We start from the raw sequence: 17,123 nt of genomic DNA on the forward strand, positions 1-17,123 counted from the left end.
TTGAAGAGGCATTCTCTTGCATTAGACTGTAATCAACAACAACTTCTGTTAAGCTTCTGTTATCAATAACATTGCTGTGGTGATCAAGAACTCTTCTGCTGCCTTCTCCCTACTCCTCAAGGTTTGTTGTTTTTTCGTACCCCCATTTAAAAAAAAGATGTTCTCAGGAAGACTTACAGCCACCAAAATAAACAAAGTTTGGGATGAATGTAATCAATCCAATTAAGAATAAAACCCAAACTAAATAAAATCCAACCACTTTGTCTCTAGTGCAAGGTACAGAAAGCCAAAGTCGTTTTTACAGGCAATAATGGTACCTGGGAAGGAGTGAGAGATATTATACATACCGTATTTTTCGCTCCATAAGACGCACCTTTCCATAAGACACATCAATTTTTTAGGAGAAGAAAACAGGAAAATATAATTTTGTGGGGAAAAAGTGCATCTTATGGTGCGAAAAATACGGTATGTTATATGCAAACACAAAAGCAGATCAACTCTGCCTGTTTACACTGGAACCTTGGTGGGTTTCAGAAGATTTCTTGTGCATGTTTAGTATGCACCCTTGGTGTATGCAGGCCCAAAAGACCCTGTTGTTAGCTTGTGTAAACTCAGTGTTGTCACTATGTTCCATCAAGTTGTACATAACATAACTCAACCCTATGAATTAATGGTTGCATGACAAGGAATATTAACTTGCATGACAAGCTGTCTTTTAGAGAATATTCCTGCTGCATGATAGGGAATCAGTCTGTAAGTTCATCTTGCGTTATGCTGTTACTCTGGCTAAAAGCAACTCTCTAGCATGTCAACCAGCGGTTGTTCTCATCCCTAATATTTGAGATGCTTTTAAATTAGAGATTCCAGAGACTGGCCCAGGAATCCTCGTCAGACAAAGTTTGTGCTCAGACACTGATTAATGGTTCTCTCCCTGTGGTTGCCACAGCCAATCAACCCTTGATAAGCGCCTAGGAAATTCATGACTACAAAACTATTATACTATGACAGAATAATAATGACGGTAGAATAATAATGGGCTCTAATATAATTTCTTACAAAAAGTACCTGAGTATTTTAGTGTCCACCTGAGCCCAGGAAGGATATAGGGCAAAACAATCCAAACGGAAATACTAATTGTTCAGTACAACTCCATTCTGTAGATTTTAATCACTGTAATTGTTTGTTTCATGTTTACTGAATGGAAAGCCTAGTGTGATCCCAAAGCTCTCACTTTTGGGGCAAACAGCTGATCATTATCTGCATATGCAATCAAAATATTTGTACCTTTCAACATGCCCATTCTCCAGCATAGCAATCAAGTTAAAAACAAATGGAACCCCAAGTCATGGAGAGGTTTCAATACAAATGAGCCTACTAAAAGATAATTTTTCCAGTAATTACAAAGCATCAGCTTAATTCAACACAATGGTTTCTTTCCCATATAGCTGAAGTTCCACCTTCTTTTTGTCTTGGTTCCTGTTCTAGAGCTGTTTCTATAACCAACATGAATAACAACTGCAAAGCAGGAGAAAAAATCTAACCTACTTTTCAACCTCTCAAGACATCTATACTCTCATCTTACACTTACGTTACTTCGTAATTTTGCCAGTCTCCAAAATTAAACACAGGACACACTGGACACCAAGCCTTGATGTTTGTGCCTTGTAACCAGTGATACTTAGAGACAAAAATATAAACAAACAGGCGGGGAGGACACCCCAGGATCTGGCACTGGCTGACCTTAGGATGGTATGTCAACTCAAAGGTAAAGGAAAAGTACAGCTAGTACACAAGTAATGATCAAAACTCAAGAGGGACTTAAGCCAGCATTAGCCTAACTGAGCGCTTCTCTCGATGAAGATGGTTGAGACATGTCAAGGCCCCCCATGAAAGCAATGGCTGCACATTCCTCTCTTGACAGAGAACACTCAAAGAATGTAAGGTAAGGTCTCCAGTCCAGTGCTTAATAGTAAGTCATTGAACGTGATAGCTTCCAATGACAGTGGGTCTCCAAAATGAAAGACTATGCACTTACAAGTCACTTTGTCCCTACCAAAGTGTTTGTACCATATTATCCTCCTTCTCCATGGAGTTCAGAGCAGCATAAAAAGGGAGTAAGAATGCTATGTACTGTATTATTACATGCCATTCTGACATATTACTACATACCATTCTAACACGATGTATTGTTCTTTTAATTTATTTATATCCTATTTCCCCCCCCCATACTTGTATCCAAAGCTGCTCAAAACACTATTAAAAACAAAAACAGCTGAAACCATGATAAAATAGAATAGTAAAATACTGTACAAATAAATAGATGACATGAAAATTAAAATCAAGTCAAGCCATTAAACAACAAGCGAATTTAAAACCCATCAAGGGCAAAAATGAGGTGATATAAGGATCTACATCATTAGACAGGTACAGAGCACATACTGTATAGGCAATGAATTTCTAAAGATTATACAACCAACCAGAGTACAGAATGTTTTCTTCTGACGTAATCAATGGAGCATCCACAGGGCAAAGAAAGCAGGGTAAATCCAGCTTGCCACTGTATATACAGAGACCTGTGCTTTAATATCAACTGCTTTTTGTGCTCTTCCAAACACACTCCAGTTCAATACTGTATCTTGGCCAGTTTTATAATTCTGGGTAGCAGTACTAGGTGGCAGCCAATGCTGAAGAGTCATTTATGTCACTGAATCAGCTTTTCATCCTTCACTGCCTACTTCCTGGCACAACATGATGGAAATACTGAGGTGCAGAAATCCTGTAATGTTTGATGGCAGAAATTTTAAAACTGTGTGCACAGAGGATTTGGCTGCAACACAAAGGATATGGTGCTGACTTGTAATTGTGTTTCTTTGTGTGGCCACCTGGGAACTCACACCAATGGGCTGTTCTGCACATGCTCAGAACATCTTGGAACCTTCTAGAGCTGAGCTGCAACATTTTGGTGGGGGCTCCGTCCCCTCATTAAGAGTGCAGTCCACTCTCTCTGTCTTGTTAATCTCAGTTTCAGTCTACCATAAAGAAAATGACATACAAGAGGGGAGGCGAGGGGTTTTTTGCCAGTTCAAATATGACCCCTCTGTGCTGGAAAGTAATGATCCAGCCGGAGACCCCTCCAGTACTGGCAGTAAATCCTTCACTTTCTCCTTACACCTCTTCCTTTTACGGTCTGAATCAGGGGTGCGGTGCGGTAATTTTCCCCCCATTTCAGTGGAATTTATTTTATCATTACAGTGGTGCCTCGCTTAACGGGTGCCCCGTTTAACGACAAATCTGTATAGCAATGAAGATTTGATGTTCCCTATGGGGAAAATCGCTTTGCGATGATCGCTTCCGTGCGATAATCACAAACGGCCCATTTTCGCCCAGCTGATCGGCAGGGCTTCGGGATGATCGAGCGGAAGTGCTTCCCCCATCATCCCGAAGCCCCGCCGATCAGCTGTGCGAAAACGGGGCGTTTGCGATGATCGCACGGAAGCGATCATCGCAAACGCCCCGTTTTCGCACAGCTGATCGCGGTTCGAAAATGGCCACTGGAAAAATAAAATGGCGACCGCTGTTTTGCCTCGCTTTAGAGGCACCAAAAATGGCCACCCCTATGGAGGATCTTTGCATAAGGTCAGTTTTTAAGCCCATAGGAATGCATTAAACACGTTTTAATGCGTTTCTATGGGCTTTTAAAAATCGCTTAGCGATGAAATCCCTTAACGACGTTTTTCCTGGAACGGATTAACGTCACTAAGCGAGGCACCACTGTATTTTATTTATGTAAATTGCATATCTCCCATCTAGCCTAAGGCCACTCTGGGCAAGGGCAAGAGATGAGGGAAATGGGTGTTGCTAGCGTTGGTACCAAAGTGGCTCAAGTTGGAGGTGTTGGTTGCGATACCAGTGTCAAAGAAGATACCATAGCAGTCTTCTTAGGAGTAATCAGTATGGACTGAAGCGGATGTCTGCTTAAGGAATCCAAGGCAATGACCAACTTATTCCTTAGGATTTTGCAAAGACTCGTTTTTTGATGTTTTTTTCTTCCTGGGCAGTAAAGGTCTTGCAATGCTTGAAGGTCTGGGTGTTGTGTGCCTCCCTTAGACAAAGAACGCACTTAGACTGTGTTCAGATAGAGATTTTAGAGGAACAGGAGACACATTTCTTACAAGGCTGTGGTGACATGCATCATCAAGGGGGTGGCATTACCGGCCTCGAGGCAGGTGCCTGGTTGAAGGGTAGGGGTTGACGGTAACTTCTGTTTTGTGTGGGTTTTTGAAGCAAAAGGTGTTAACTATTTACAAATATTTTTTACAAAGGGCAAATTGTCTATGCAGGAAGCTCAGTGAGATAAGGAGGAAAAAGACAAACAGTGGACGAAAAGAAACTGAGATCAATGAGGGGCCAGAGCACCCACCAAAATACTATAGTTCAGCTTTAGAAGGTTCTGAGATACTCTGTGCATGCACAGAATAGCTTTATACCACCAAAACTTTAAACAGAACAGAAACATACACAATTTTGGTACCCTTGCTGCCACTGACAATTTCATCAATATAGTTTTCACACACAAAATCCAGAAATACAGATCTATATAGGTATACAAACCATAAACGAGAGATATTATACCCATATTTTTGAAAAGAACAGGTTCCTTAATCATAAAATACTGCATTATGATCTACCTTGTGTATTTACACAGTGACTCTGCAGACTGTGGAATGCACACAACTGATAATGCCACATTACATCTATCAGTATAGCTTTATCGTGTGCATTCCACAACCTGCACATTCACCATGCAAACGTACAAACCAGTGTCCTGAGCTTTTAAAACTACAGAAAGCACTACCTGCAATAAACTGGTACTTTGACAAAGTCTTCTACCAAGTTATCCTTATGTTTTTTCTCTCTTCTTCTGTTAGATGAATCTGCACACTACAATGAATTCTCATCAATTTGAATTGTTCCCCACCACCACCACTCTTGTGCATCACAGTATCAATGCTTTCACTTAGCTGAAACTATGACTTCTGGAAACATGTCAAATCTTGCAATATAAATATATCTATGCAGATTTACTTTATCTGCATAAAATATTCCCATCAGTCAACTGGGATTGCCTCAAATAAAACATGTACATTTTTTCTTGAGGAATGGGGGAAATTATACTTATTTTCAAATCTTTACCAACAGGTAGCAAGAATGCTTGAAGGAAAAACTGTTTCAATAGCTTTCTAATGGTAGTTTAGGGAAATTTCCCCCTACCTCCAAAAAAACATTTTGATGGAATGACCAAACAAGGATGTTCACCATTACATTACAAAATTCAGCTACCATTATGGCATTGCTGTGAAGTACAGATTGCTATTATTAAATACTGTTTCCCCCTGAAAATAAGACAAGGTCTTATATTAATTTCTGCTCCAAAAACGCATTAGGGCTTATTTTCAGGGGATGTTTTATTTTATAGTCATGTCATCTTCTGGTTGCTGCACAATGGTGGAGGGTGGGGTTTCACTTAACTAGGGCTTATTTTTGGGGTAGGGCTTATATTATGAGCATCCTGAAAAATCCCACTAGGGCTTATTTTCAGGTTAGGTCTTATTTTCGGGGAAACAGGGTATAAGAGTTCTCAACAGCTTTCTGTCACTTTATATCATACGCTGCTGTAATATTTGGGGCACTTGCAAAGATCCTTTCATGTAACCCATGACCTACCAAATGGGTAGGAGACTTCACCCAAGCTATGCCAAAATTTTAAAATCAATGGGAATATTGTGGGATGAAATCACTGCAAGCAGGCTCTATGTCACTGTTCCAAGAAGTCTAGTGATTTCTCAGTTTTATTTTTTACGGATTATGTGACCTCGAGCAGCCCTGTTAACTTTTATGGTTACACACAGTTGCAGAGTTGAGAAGACTGAATATAAAATCACATTTAGCAGTCTGATTTCCCTAGTCTAGCAGTACTATGCAACAACGTAAGAAACTTATTTCTCATAAAATAAGGAGGAAAACATGTGGCGCTGCAGGACAAACCGCTGAAGCCTCTGTGCTGCAAGGTCAGAAGACCTGCAGTCGTAAGATCGAATCCACGCGACGGAGTGAGCCCCCGTCGCTTGTCCCAGCTCCTGCCAACCTAGCAGTTTGAAAGCATGCAAAATGCAAAAATGCAAGTAGATAAATAGGTACCACCTTGGTGGGAAGGTAAACGATGTTTCATGTCTAGTCACGCTGGCCACATGACCAAGGAGGATTGTCTGCAGGCAAACGCTAGCTCTATGGGTTGGAAACGGAGATGAGCACACGACTGGACAAATTGTCAAGGGGAACCTTTATGGTTGGTGGACCTTTGGGTTCCACTAAAACAATGAAGTAAACCATAAAAACCTAAACTCTGGCTACTGATGTAATTGTTATTTTCTTAATGGATGCCAGGAACACAAAAAGACTATCATGAAATGTAAAACCTCAGACAACGGGAGGCAGAATGGTTCCTTTTGCCTACATTCCATCCAGAAACAAAAGCCCACAAAACTCTGCCAAGAAGTCACCGTAAACACAGCTGTGACTTTATATTAAGCCTGTCAAGCTGTGTTGCTTCTGTCTGACCCCTCCACCCTATTCTGCTGCAACATGAACAGACACAACATCCTAAATGGGAAAGCTAGATTCCTACTTTTCTTTTTCTATCACATGTCATTTAGTTACAAACTCACACAGCTCCTTTTATACATGGTTCTAAAGGGAAAGTTCACATTAAAACTAGAGGAAGGGCACCCTGACAAGCAATATATACCTTGAGGTTTGACTCCTGTAAGTGATTTATTAAAATGACATAAAGCCATTCCAGATCCAGCATTTTTTCTCCAAAATGTACATGTTCTATTAATCACCAGTATTCTTCCTGAGGAATGTAACACATGCTGGAGGACACTCTTGAGAGTCCCCTGGACTACAAGGAGAACAAACCTATCCATTCTGAAGGAAATCAACCCTGAGTGCTCACTGGAAGGACAGATCCTGAAGCTGTGGCTCCAGTACTTTGGCCATCTCATGAGAAGAGAAGACTCCCTGGGAAAGACCCTGATGTTGGGAAAGTGTGAAGGCAAGGAGAAGGGGAAGACAGAGGACGAGATGGATGGACAATGTCATTGAAGCTACCAACATGATTTTGACCAAACTCCAGGAGGCAGTGGAAGACAGGAGGGCCTAGCATGCTCTGGTCCATGAGGTCACGAAGAGTCAGACATGTCTTAACGACTAAACAACATTCTTCCTTCCATCCAAATGACATAAAGCTTCTCTTGGTATGTCCCAGTACAAAATCAGCTCAAATCCATGCTTTTCTGTGCCTTCCTAAAGTCTGGTTTGTTTTTGTTGTATTTGTCATATTTGTATGTGTATATGTATGTGTGTGTGTGCAATTCAGCACTATGGTATGTTCCTCCTGATCATTTTGGCAGTCTCAGCCTCCTTGTTGGAACTTTCACTTTGCAGCTAAAATCCAACTGGTGTTCACATAAGAACTGTGTTATTTCTCAAGGCTAATTGCAACTAACTGATGAAGTGTTAGGGTATGTCTTGATCGTGTGCCTGCTCATGTGGCTTATTGTGTCACTGAGATGTGTCCCAATACCTTGTCCATTAGCAATATTTAGCTGAATCAAGTTGTGCAAACCTTATGCAAACTCCTATAGGATTTCTTTCAGTTAGGTAAAGGTAAAAAGGTTACCCTTGACATTTAGTTGAGTCGTATCCGACTCTAGGTCACGGTGCTCATCCCCGTCTCCAAGCCGCAGAGTCAGCATTTGTCCATAGATGTGGCCAGTGCGACAAGACATGGAATGCCGTTACCTTCCCACCGAGGTGGTACCTATTTATTTACTTGCATTTACATGCTTTCAAACTGCTAGGTTGGTGAGGAGCTGGGACAAAGCGACAGGAGCTCAGTCCATCACGTGGATTCGATCTTACGACTGCTGGTCTTCTGACCCTGCAGCACAGGCTTCTGCGGTTTAACCCGCAGCGCCACCACATCCCTTATTCCTTTCAGTTAGTACCAGTTAAAAAAGGTTTGAGAAGAAAAAAAATGGGGAAATGGTTATTTTTGCACATTTATTAAAGGACTTGAAGATTTACCTACAAACAAGCAGTTTTCTGTGGAGCTGCTTTTGTCAAGCGAGGTTTGAATGCAAACCCCAGCATGTCCCATGGTCACCCACAAAAAGCCAGAAGAAAAGAAAGTGAAAACATTCCCCCATCTGGAAGAACCCTTAAAAAAACAAATGGCTACTCTTTAACATCCTTTGAAACCACTGTGATTTAATTTGCTCACAATTCTCACTGATTTCAAGGGTGTTATTCACCAATAAAGATCTATGGATTGGACGCTAAATCGGCTAATTGACATTTGATACAACATGCAGGGATTTTTTTACTACTTTTTGTTGTGCAAAGCAAATATACACCTGCTAAATTTTATTTGGAACAAGAGGAATGTAACACATGCTCCATATATGATCCAAAATCTGTGTATTTGACCCCTTAATGTTTGACTTCAACAATTTCTTGAGTGAGGTGCAGGAAAAAAACAAGATCCAGGTTTTATATTTTTTTATATGAAACCCTTTTAAACTACCTCTTCATATTTCTGTGAAGTGTTTTTGTGGCATCATAAAATGGCCACACTGTACCTTTAAATCAGACATAGTCAACCTATGGTGGTGTAGTAGCAATGACCATCCCTTAAATGCATGAGGGCCTGCACCTGTTGCTACCAAAATTCAGTATGAAGTGGCAAAAAAAATCAGTTTTCAGTTAAAACGTTTGCCATCATAATCAGTGAAGTCAATCTCACAGCAGCAGAACCAAAACAAAAAGGAAAAAAAGAACACTAGTTTCATTTCAAAACAAAGTATGTACAGGGAAAACATGCCTGGTTTTAGCACCAAACTGAACATCTGTGGGCATAACACAGCTTTAAAACAAGGCTTGTGCTCCCAATGCATTTCATTTTAATGTGTGGCTTTTTTGGTGCTGTTACCCTGCCAAAATTCAGCTAAACAGTGGCAAATCTGCCACTCATGGAATACTGTCATATATGGATAATAATTCTTACTTTCACACTTCACTCCCACTAAAGAATTATGGACGTCTGGCTAAAACATTGTTCAAATACAATGAATCTGGAACCAACTAACATGAATTACTTTATACAAACAAGATAGAAACTGAAAGAAAATCTCCAGCTGCACTGTGAATATAAACATCCTGTTGAATGGGCAAACCAGAAGTTACAATAACAAAAACCAGTGTCTCCTTATTATCTGAAGTGAAAGACTTCAAAAAAGCAAAGATGGAAGGCTTCTCATTATTTTCTCTTTCACAACTTACATCCAACACACTTAACTCAACTTTTTTTTTCTTTTACTGCTCAAGACGTTCCATGTTTTCCCACCCCCTTTTCTCACTTCTGCCCTGGCAGTCAGTCAGTAGATTCTTTGAGTGTGTTAAAATGCTGCAATCTGTGAAGTATACTTACTCAGAGCTCTTGCTGTCGCTGCCATTCACAGAGCTAGTGTGTTGCTCGCTTAGAATCTGGATCCCTAAGGACCTGACAGCTCGCACTAGAATAGCTTCCACTGCCTCGACGGAGAGCTTCTCAAGAACAATAACACGACAGCGGCTCAGAAGAGCAGAATTAACTTGGAAAGAAGGGTTTTCAGTGGTTGCTCCAATCAGAGTCACAGTTCCACACTCGACGTGAGGAAGAAAAGTATCCTGGCCATGGGAGGAAAACAGAAAAAATTGGTCCCAATCAATGACAACTTCATGCATCCCATGTGAGTGAACGACAATCTTTTTGTTTTTTTTCATGGCGTCTCTTGGTTTGGATGTTCAGCTAACATGGTGTTAAGATATTTTGCTGACCACCTATCCTTCATTCATTTCATATCTCATGTGCATGCTTGCAGGGACTGGCTCAGCTATCCTTGTCACCAATACTGAACTATACTACCAAGTGAGTTCTGAAGGTGTAACTTGCTTTGGCAATTCATGCCTTATCATTTGGAAATCATTAACTAGGCAAATCTAAATTATGCAAAATGGCTGTGTTAACAAATAGACATCTTTGGAAGTTCTCCCACTTCCCATAAGGATTGCTTAGAGAAACTATAAACTACCATGTGTGTATCTGAATGTGTGTGTGTGTGCTCACACACACACACGTTATATGCCATCAAAGTATGTAAGATATTTAAGGAGTGGTTTGCCAATGCACACGCATGCACCATGGGTTTCCAGGGCCAAGGTGGGATTTGAACCCTGGTCTCCTGAGTCCTAGTGCATCACTATATCCACTACATCATAGCGGCTCTCACACAGTGCAAAGTACAATTCTGATACTTGAAAGTTGTTTTCACTTTGAAAGGTTCATTATACACTTTTAGAATATTACTATAACTCTTTCCTTATTCATGAACAATCATTTAATGCATGTTTTGTCAATATGAACATCTGTTTCTGCCCAAAGTTCTCATATGCCACTCCAGCTGCAAAACTGAAATGATAGAAAAGGAAATGTAAGGCAAATTGGAAAAGAACCAAGTAATGATCTCTTTAAAACTTTGCCTCACCCTCACCATCCATGCTTGGAAAAGATGCTTTTGGCATTTGTTAGTGGAGAAAGTGAGTATTTTAAAATGTTGGAGTGCTTGCCAAATTCCTAATCCCAAGGCCTTAAAGTAGAGTGCTGCGTTCTTACTACTGCAAAACAAACTTTAAGGCAGTAAGCAAAGAGAGGATCAAAACCACATTTCCAACTCAGCTTAAAGCAAGTATAGTTTCTAGTCTTAAAACATACTGTATCTAAATGTGTAGTATCACAGGTCAGCCTTCAGTCTCTACATGTGCTCAGTTACAGCACCCATTATCACCATGCAGCAATGCACCATTGACTGTGTTGTCTGGAGATGATGGAACCTATAATCCAACACATCTGATGGACAACAAGTTAGAGAAAGAGGTATAGTGGACCAAGGATAGGGCTTGGACCAGGAAGACCTGCATTTAAATCCCTGATTACCTGGTGACATTGGGCCAGTTACTCTCTTTGAGCCTATCCTACCTTACAACACTGAAATGGGTAGCTACCATATACATTGTCTATTAGTCCTCAGAGAAAAGGTGGACAACAATTGAAATTAACAGATGCCAACAGAAGCATCAGATTGATTTCAAAGCATATCATACAAGAACCAGGGGAAACTGTACTTGGGCCAGCCTGTACCTGCTGTGACTTGTTGAAACGGTGGATCTCGTCAATAAAGAGGATGGTCTTCCTCTTGCAGAGTCTCTTTTCATTTTGAGCTTGGGAAATGACATCTCGCACATCAGCGGTTTTGGCACTTGTAGCTGACAATGTCACAAAGCGTGTGCCATTCTTCTTGCTGTTATTTGCAATGATATGTGCCAAAGTTGTCTGAAATTTTAAAAAGGAGAATATATGTAGATTGTGCTTTTAGCATACAAAATGTTTGATCAAAAGTCATGGAGGAGCAGAAAACCATCTGGGAATATTAAAAGTCAAAACAGTTGTGTTTGCCTCACAGAAAAGAACATGCCAAGATTTTTTTTTCACTTTAGTCTTGGGAACAGAGATGTCATTTTGATGTATTTGAATACAGTGGTGCCCCGCTAGACACTTACCCCGCATGACGTCGAAATCGCTGTACGATGCCTTTTTGATACCGCTATTGTGATCGCAAAACGATGGTTCCTATGGGGTATTTTCAGTTTACGATTAGGAGCCTGCTTCGCGAACCATTTATTTGCTATACAATGCTTTTTCCGGGTCCGCAAAATGGCTTCCCTCTGCAAAATGGCTTCCCTCCCTTCGCAAAATGGCTGCTTTCCAGACCTCTGCTTCGCAAGACAGGGATTTTAAACAGCTGATCGGCGGTTCTCTATGGGCAATCCTCACTAGACAATGAGGTATTTCCCCATTGGGACGCATTGACCGGTTTTCAATGCATTCCAATGGGGATTTTTTTTTCGCTGGACAATGTTTTCGCTCAACAGCGATTTCAGCAAAATGAATTATCATTGTGGTGTGGGGCACCACTGTAATTTAAAAGGTATTGTCATCCTGGCTGGGGACGTGGGTCGGGAAAAAGAAATTCAGATCGTCCATCCTTAGCTGGGATCTTAAAAAACTATTTTAGCTCTTGAAAAATCAGTGAGATTTTTAGACGGCCCTTCCATTTAAACAGCTGGCTGGATAGCTCCATGAGTTATGCATCTGGCTGCGGAGCCAGAGGTTGGGAAGCTCAATTTCTTACTGTGCCTCCTGGGCCAGCCTGTGTGGCTTTGGGCAAACTGCACTGTCCCCGGGTACGCACAGGGGAAAGGAATGGTAAAGCACTTATCTGAGTACTTTATACCTAGAAAACCCTGAAAACAGTTGCCATAAATCAGAACTTACTTGACGAGACACAGTATTTCCACTTAAACTGGCTGGAGGAGCATAAACCCAACACCCATTGATGGAGAACTACTGCAACCATCTGGTAAAGGGAATTATTACCTCAAAGAGAGTAGTGTTCTACCCTTTTTTTACCAGGAAGGTAATTACTAGCCTAAATCACACAGCTTTAAAGACTGATGACATAATATACATGGCAGTCTTTTGAGCACTAAATGAAGCATACCATAGTATTCCTCTTCTGCTTAATACAGTTTATTTCAATAAACTTGCTAATCCAAAGGTTGTGTGTGTTGCCTTAGGCTATTTCCTTGTTAACTAACTCCTGGCTTCTACAAATGAAATATAGTAAGTGCCCTTCACTGGCAGCCAGACAAACAGTTGATTTATCTTAAAGGTTGCGCCTTTTGCCCTCCTGTCTTTGCCTTCTTGAAAGGGCACGTTATTACCATATGAAAGAGATTATTCATGGGGTACCACGGGGCTCCACCATTTCAGACTCACCACGGTGAAAGCAGTCACTGCCCTTGTGTTGCATTTTTTAAAGTTAATTTACAGCTCGTCCTATTTTTGCCAACTGCAGCCAGCAATTGGAATAAAGAGTTCTGGTGGTCTTCCAGGTGGACTGGCATACCTGGTTGCTTCACTGATCTTAATATGGTGGGTTACATGCCATATACGCATGATTACTATCTTACAACTAAATCTTTTTAGACGGCTTGGGTGTTCATTCTGCAATAAAATATAAGATACCATGTAATAGAGAAAAGATGTGACCAATTAAGATTTTCTGGCAGTAAAACAGAAAACAAACTCCACATTTAAAATTCACACAGCACCACCACTATGCCCTGCATTGTGTAAATTATGAAATCTTGTTCATGACAATGGTATCTTTTTAGTGAACTAAAAGAAGTGGGGGGGGGGGGACAATGCTAATCAGTGTTAGCCAGTTCTCCCAATGGTGAGAGACTCTGGGGTTTGTGGTCCAACAAAATCTGGAAGGGTACAAGATGTCCACTCCTGATCTAGAAGCACCCATCCTTCTGGGAGCACCTGTTACCCAGTGCAGCAAGATTAGTCTTTTGCAGAACACTGTAAGAATATTTGCATTGCCCTTTGAAGTGTTCAATGCATACTACATGAATTAATTAGTCATGATCCCTACAGCAACACTGCTAAGATATTATTATCCCCTGTAGCAGAAGATGGAAGCTCAGGCAGAAATTCACAGCAGAGGTGAGATTCAAATTTGAAACTTTTTTGAATGGCTGGGTCTCTTTAAGCACTAAAGTTCTCCACCTCTCATCTCCTACCACAATCTTGTTCCTCTCCTCTTCCGTAACACTCCCAATACAGTTCTTGCATTTGTAAGAATGTTCTACAGGGGAAATATTGCCAACATTTGTGCCTAAAATGCCAGCTTTAGTACTAATCTGATTGCCTATTCTAGTACAAAACTTACTGCCTGTTTTGGTGCAGAACTGCACAAATCACGACTGTACTAAGTGCCCACAACCAGACTGACTGCTGCTTTATTTAACCATTTAAAGCACCAGATGGGTTGTCTGTATCTTTCTCAATACTAGTCAGTCTTCCCATGCTTGCTGTTCGTGCATGTTTCACTTCTCAGTGGGAGAGGACACTAGAGACGTTGGATGCAAATTGCAGAAACCTTAAGGGTTGTGGGGGCGGGTGGGAGCTCTTTGCCTTGTTCTTGGCTGGAGGCAAGAAATCGCACAACCTTTAAAATGCCTTGTTGAGATTTCCTATCCTGTTAAAACACCCTAAGTAGATACGAAAATAAGGGTTTTTGAAAATACTCTTTCCATCTTTCATCAGGAGTGGGCAACCTGTGGCCCTCCAGATGATGCTGGACCACAACACTCACCGTCCTGCATCAATGACTACCAGCCAGATCTCACAGGAATAACGGTCCATTGATACTTGAAAGTCTACAAGTTCTCTGTGCTGGTTTACACTGATTAGTAGTGGCTTTTCCACTTACCTTAAGACTTTGGACATGCAAAACATGTCTTCTTCCAATGGCAGGGGGTGTGGCAAAAGGAAGTAGAAACTAAGCAGAAGGACAAAGAGACAGCCCCAGAAAGCCATCTTGCCTCTCAGCTCTTCCACTAATTCAGTGCAACCTTCTAAAAGCAGTCATTTCCCCATTTTTTTACTCCTTGCCCTCTCCACAATTTCCTGAATTCTCCTTCCATTTTTAACTGATAGGGAGTGTGGGGGATGTCTTCATAATAGCACACCTTTTCTTTAGAAAAAAAATTTTTTTAAAAAAAATGCTGGTCAAGCTTTTCTCTCATAGCAAGGGCATACAAGGAGACAAGCAGCAAAGCACATAAGGCATGTAGATCACTGGCAGACACCCCCCCCCCCATGATTTGCATGCAGGAAGTCACAGGTTCAATCCCCAGCATCTCCATCTTAGGCTGGGAAATACCTCTGTGTAGAACCTTGCACAGTGCAGACAATAGTGAGCCTGAGGGAGCAGTAGTCTGACTCAGTGGAAGGCTGCTTTCTATGTTCCACTGCCATCAGCTTTGTGTCAGATAGATAGATAAGACATACAGCTTCTAGAATCGACAGGGGTTCTAAGTTGTAATCCCCAAAAGTGATGTTTTCCGAGTACTGTATTAGCACATTTTAAAAAAGTCTCCAAATCAAGTGAGATAATAGGTCACACACAAAGCTTCCACACTACAATACGTTAAAAGTTACATACTTTCTACACACGACAATGGCATTGTCTGCTTATACGCCACCCCATGGCGTTTAAAGCACTCTCTGGGTGGTTTACAAGTTAATCATGCAGTCTACACATTGCTCCCCTAGCATGCTGGGTACTCTAGAACAGTGGTCCCCAACCTTGGGCCTCCAGGTGTTCTTGGACTTCAACTCCCAGAAATCCTGGCCAGCAGAGGTGCTGGTGAAGGCTTCTGGGAGTTGTAGTCCAAGAACATCTGGAGGCCCAAGGTTGGGGACCACTGCTCTAGAAGGCTGAGTCAACCTTAAGCTGGGATTGAATCCCGATCACTAGCGCAGTTTTGGCTGCAGTACAGCAGTTTAACGACTGCACCACAAGGCTTTTATCAACAACAGGGGGAAAGGATATACAATGATGTCTGGTAATCACTGTCTGAATTTCCTGGAATGGACAAATGTTGGCAATCAAGGAAGAAACTTTCAGCGTGGGAGTACCTATTAGTTAATTCTTCATCTGTTAGGCAGATACATTGTAGTAAGACTAGGAAGAGGACACTCCTCAACTGAGCCACAAGCATTTTCATTGGAACAGGTGTAAGGAAGCAAATATCTGGACAGGAAATACTTGAGAATTTTTTATAGAGCTAATAAGAGAGCCTTTGAGAATGTGGCAAGATATTGGAGAGAAGGAGCACAATTCCCATATTTTGTTTTTATGACTTTGCTGTGTAATTTGGTCAGGATAGAGGCAAAAAGATGTAGACCTGATGAATATAGGCTTATACCCCATTTTCAACTGAGTTGCATCAACCATATGGTGTGATCAGATGGCAATATAGGACCCTGTTTGATCACATTGGAAAGGGTCATTATGCTGGCATGGTCTTCCCAAAAATGAACCTTCCGTGCACACAAGAATCACTCCAGCCCAGTTTCAAAACAAGAGTAGCCCTACTACTAGAACAAAAAAGTCTGGATTGGGCATGGCTCAGGGTAGGGATGGTTTGCAATTTCCTGTATGTCATCTGGGCACCCGAAAAAAGCTCACATTATACCATGTCACAAGCCATCCAAAACACAAGCTACACTACCATCTGATCACAACCACAGATTCAGCTGAGTAGCCTAAGTGAAGTTACACTGAGATAGTTACATCAGATGAAATATGATGTAGTGTTAGAATGTAACTTGCAAGACAAAGATTCAATTCTTCACCATGTCATAACATTCATGGGGCGACCTCGGGCCAGCCACATACTGTCAGTTTGGCAGTGTTGTGGATAAGATGAAGCAGAAAAGAAAAGAACTGTGGGTGCCACTTTGAACTCACTGGGTAAAAGGTTGGATATAGAGGCAACTAAATAATAAACGCAGTAATAAAAATAATAAACATGTTATGATATAAAAAGATTCAAATAGGGCAGCAGGCTTCATCAATTAAACTAACATGTGGATCAACTAAAATTGATATTTCTATATTTGCTATTTTAAAAACCTGCTTAAATGTGGGTTTTCTTTCCACTTCTATTTAGTCTTAACAAACATTTGGATTTGACTGTTGTGGATTTCCTTTTAATGATATAAGCCAGACAGGCAATGGCTATCAATACTAAGCATTTCAATAATTCCAGAGATCTCCATTTTTAAAAAAGCAGATCTTGCACAACAGTAATAAAATATAAACTTGCTTGCCTCATGAAGCCCTTTTGGCTTTGAGTGCCTAAGAAGGAAATCCAGATTCCAGATTCCGTAGCACTTGTAGAGTGAGGAACAAAACAAGAAAATAGTAAAAGGATTTTTTCTACTCCAGCAATGATGTGTACAACTTCATGGAAACCCGTTTATTATACTCCAGTAGATATCTACTGACTTTTTTTTTTTGTAATATGCTGATTTCAAATGAGAT

The 17,123-nt window shown here is 41.0% G+C and overlaps 2 protein-coding genes across 2 annotated transcripts in view; one reads left to right on the forward strand and one right to left on the reverse strand.

The window, feature by feature from the left end:
• WRNIP1 (WRN helicase interacting protein 1) overlaps positions 1–17,123 on the reverse strand; it is a 50,227-nt gene that overhangs the window by 16,549 nt on the left and 16,555 nt on the right. Inside the window, exons 2-3 of the mRNA XM_020814343.3 lie at positions 11,300–11,491; positions 9,551–9,789 (exon numbers count right to left, since the gene is read on the reverse strand). Coding sequence (XP_020670002.3) covers positions 9,551–9,789; positions 11,300–11,491 — 431 coding nt within the window. The remainder of the gene's footprint in view (positions 1–9,550; positions 9,790–11,299; positions 11,492–17,123) is intronic.
• Positions 9,731–17,123, forward strand: part of MYLK4 (myosin light chain kinase family member 4) — a 120,093-nt gene continuing 112,700 nt past the window's right edge. The window contains exon 1 of the mRNA XM_078393408.1: positions 9,731–9,851. Within this exon, the coding sequence (XP_078249534.1) occupies positions 9,796–9,851 (56 nt within the window). The 5' untranslated portion in view covers positions 9,731–9,795. The remainder of the gene's footprint in view (positions 9,852–17,123) is intronic.

This window comes from Pogona vitticeps, chromosome 4 (genome assembly GCF_051106095.1).
Source record: "Pogona vitticeps strain Pit_001003342236 chromosome 4, PviZW2.1, whole genome shotgun sequence".
Lineage (NCBI taxonomy): Eukaryota > Metazoa > Chordata > Lepidosauria > Squamata > Agamidae > Pogona > Pogona vitticeps.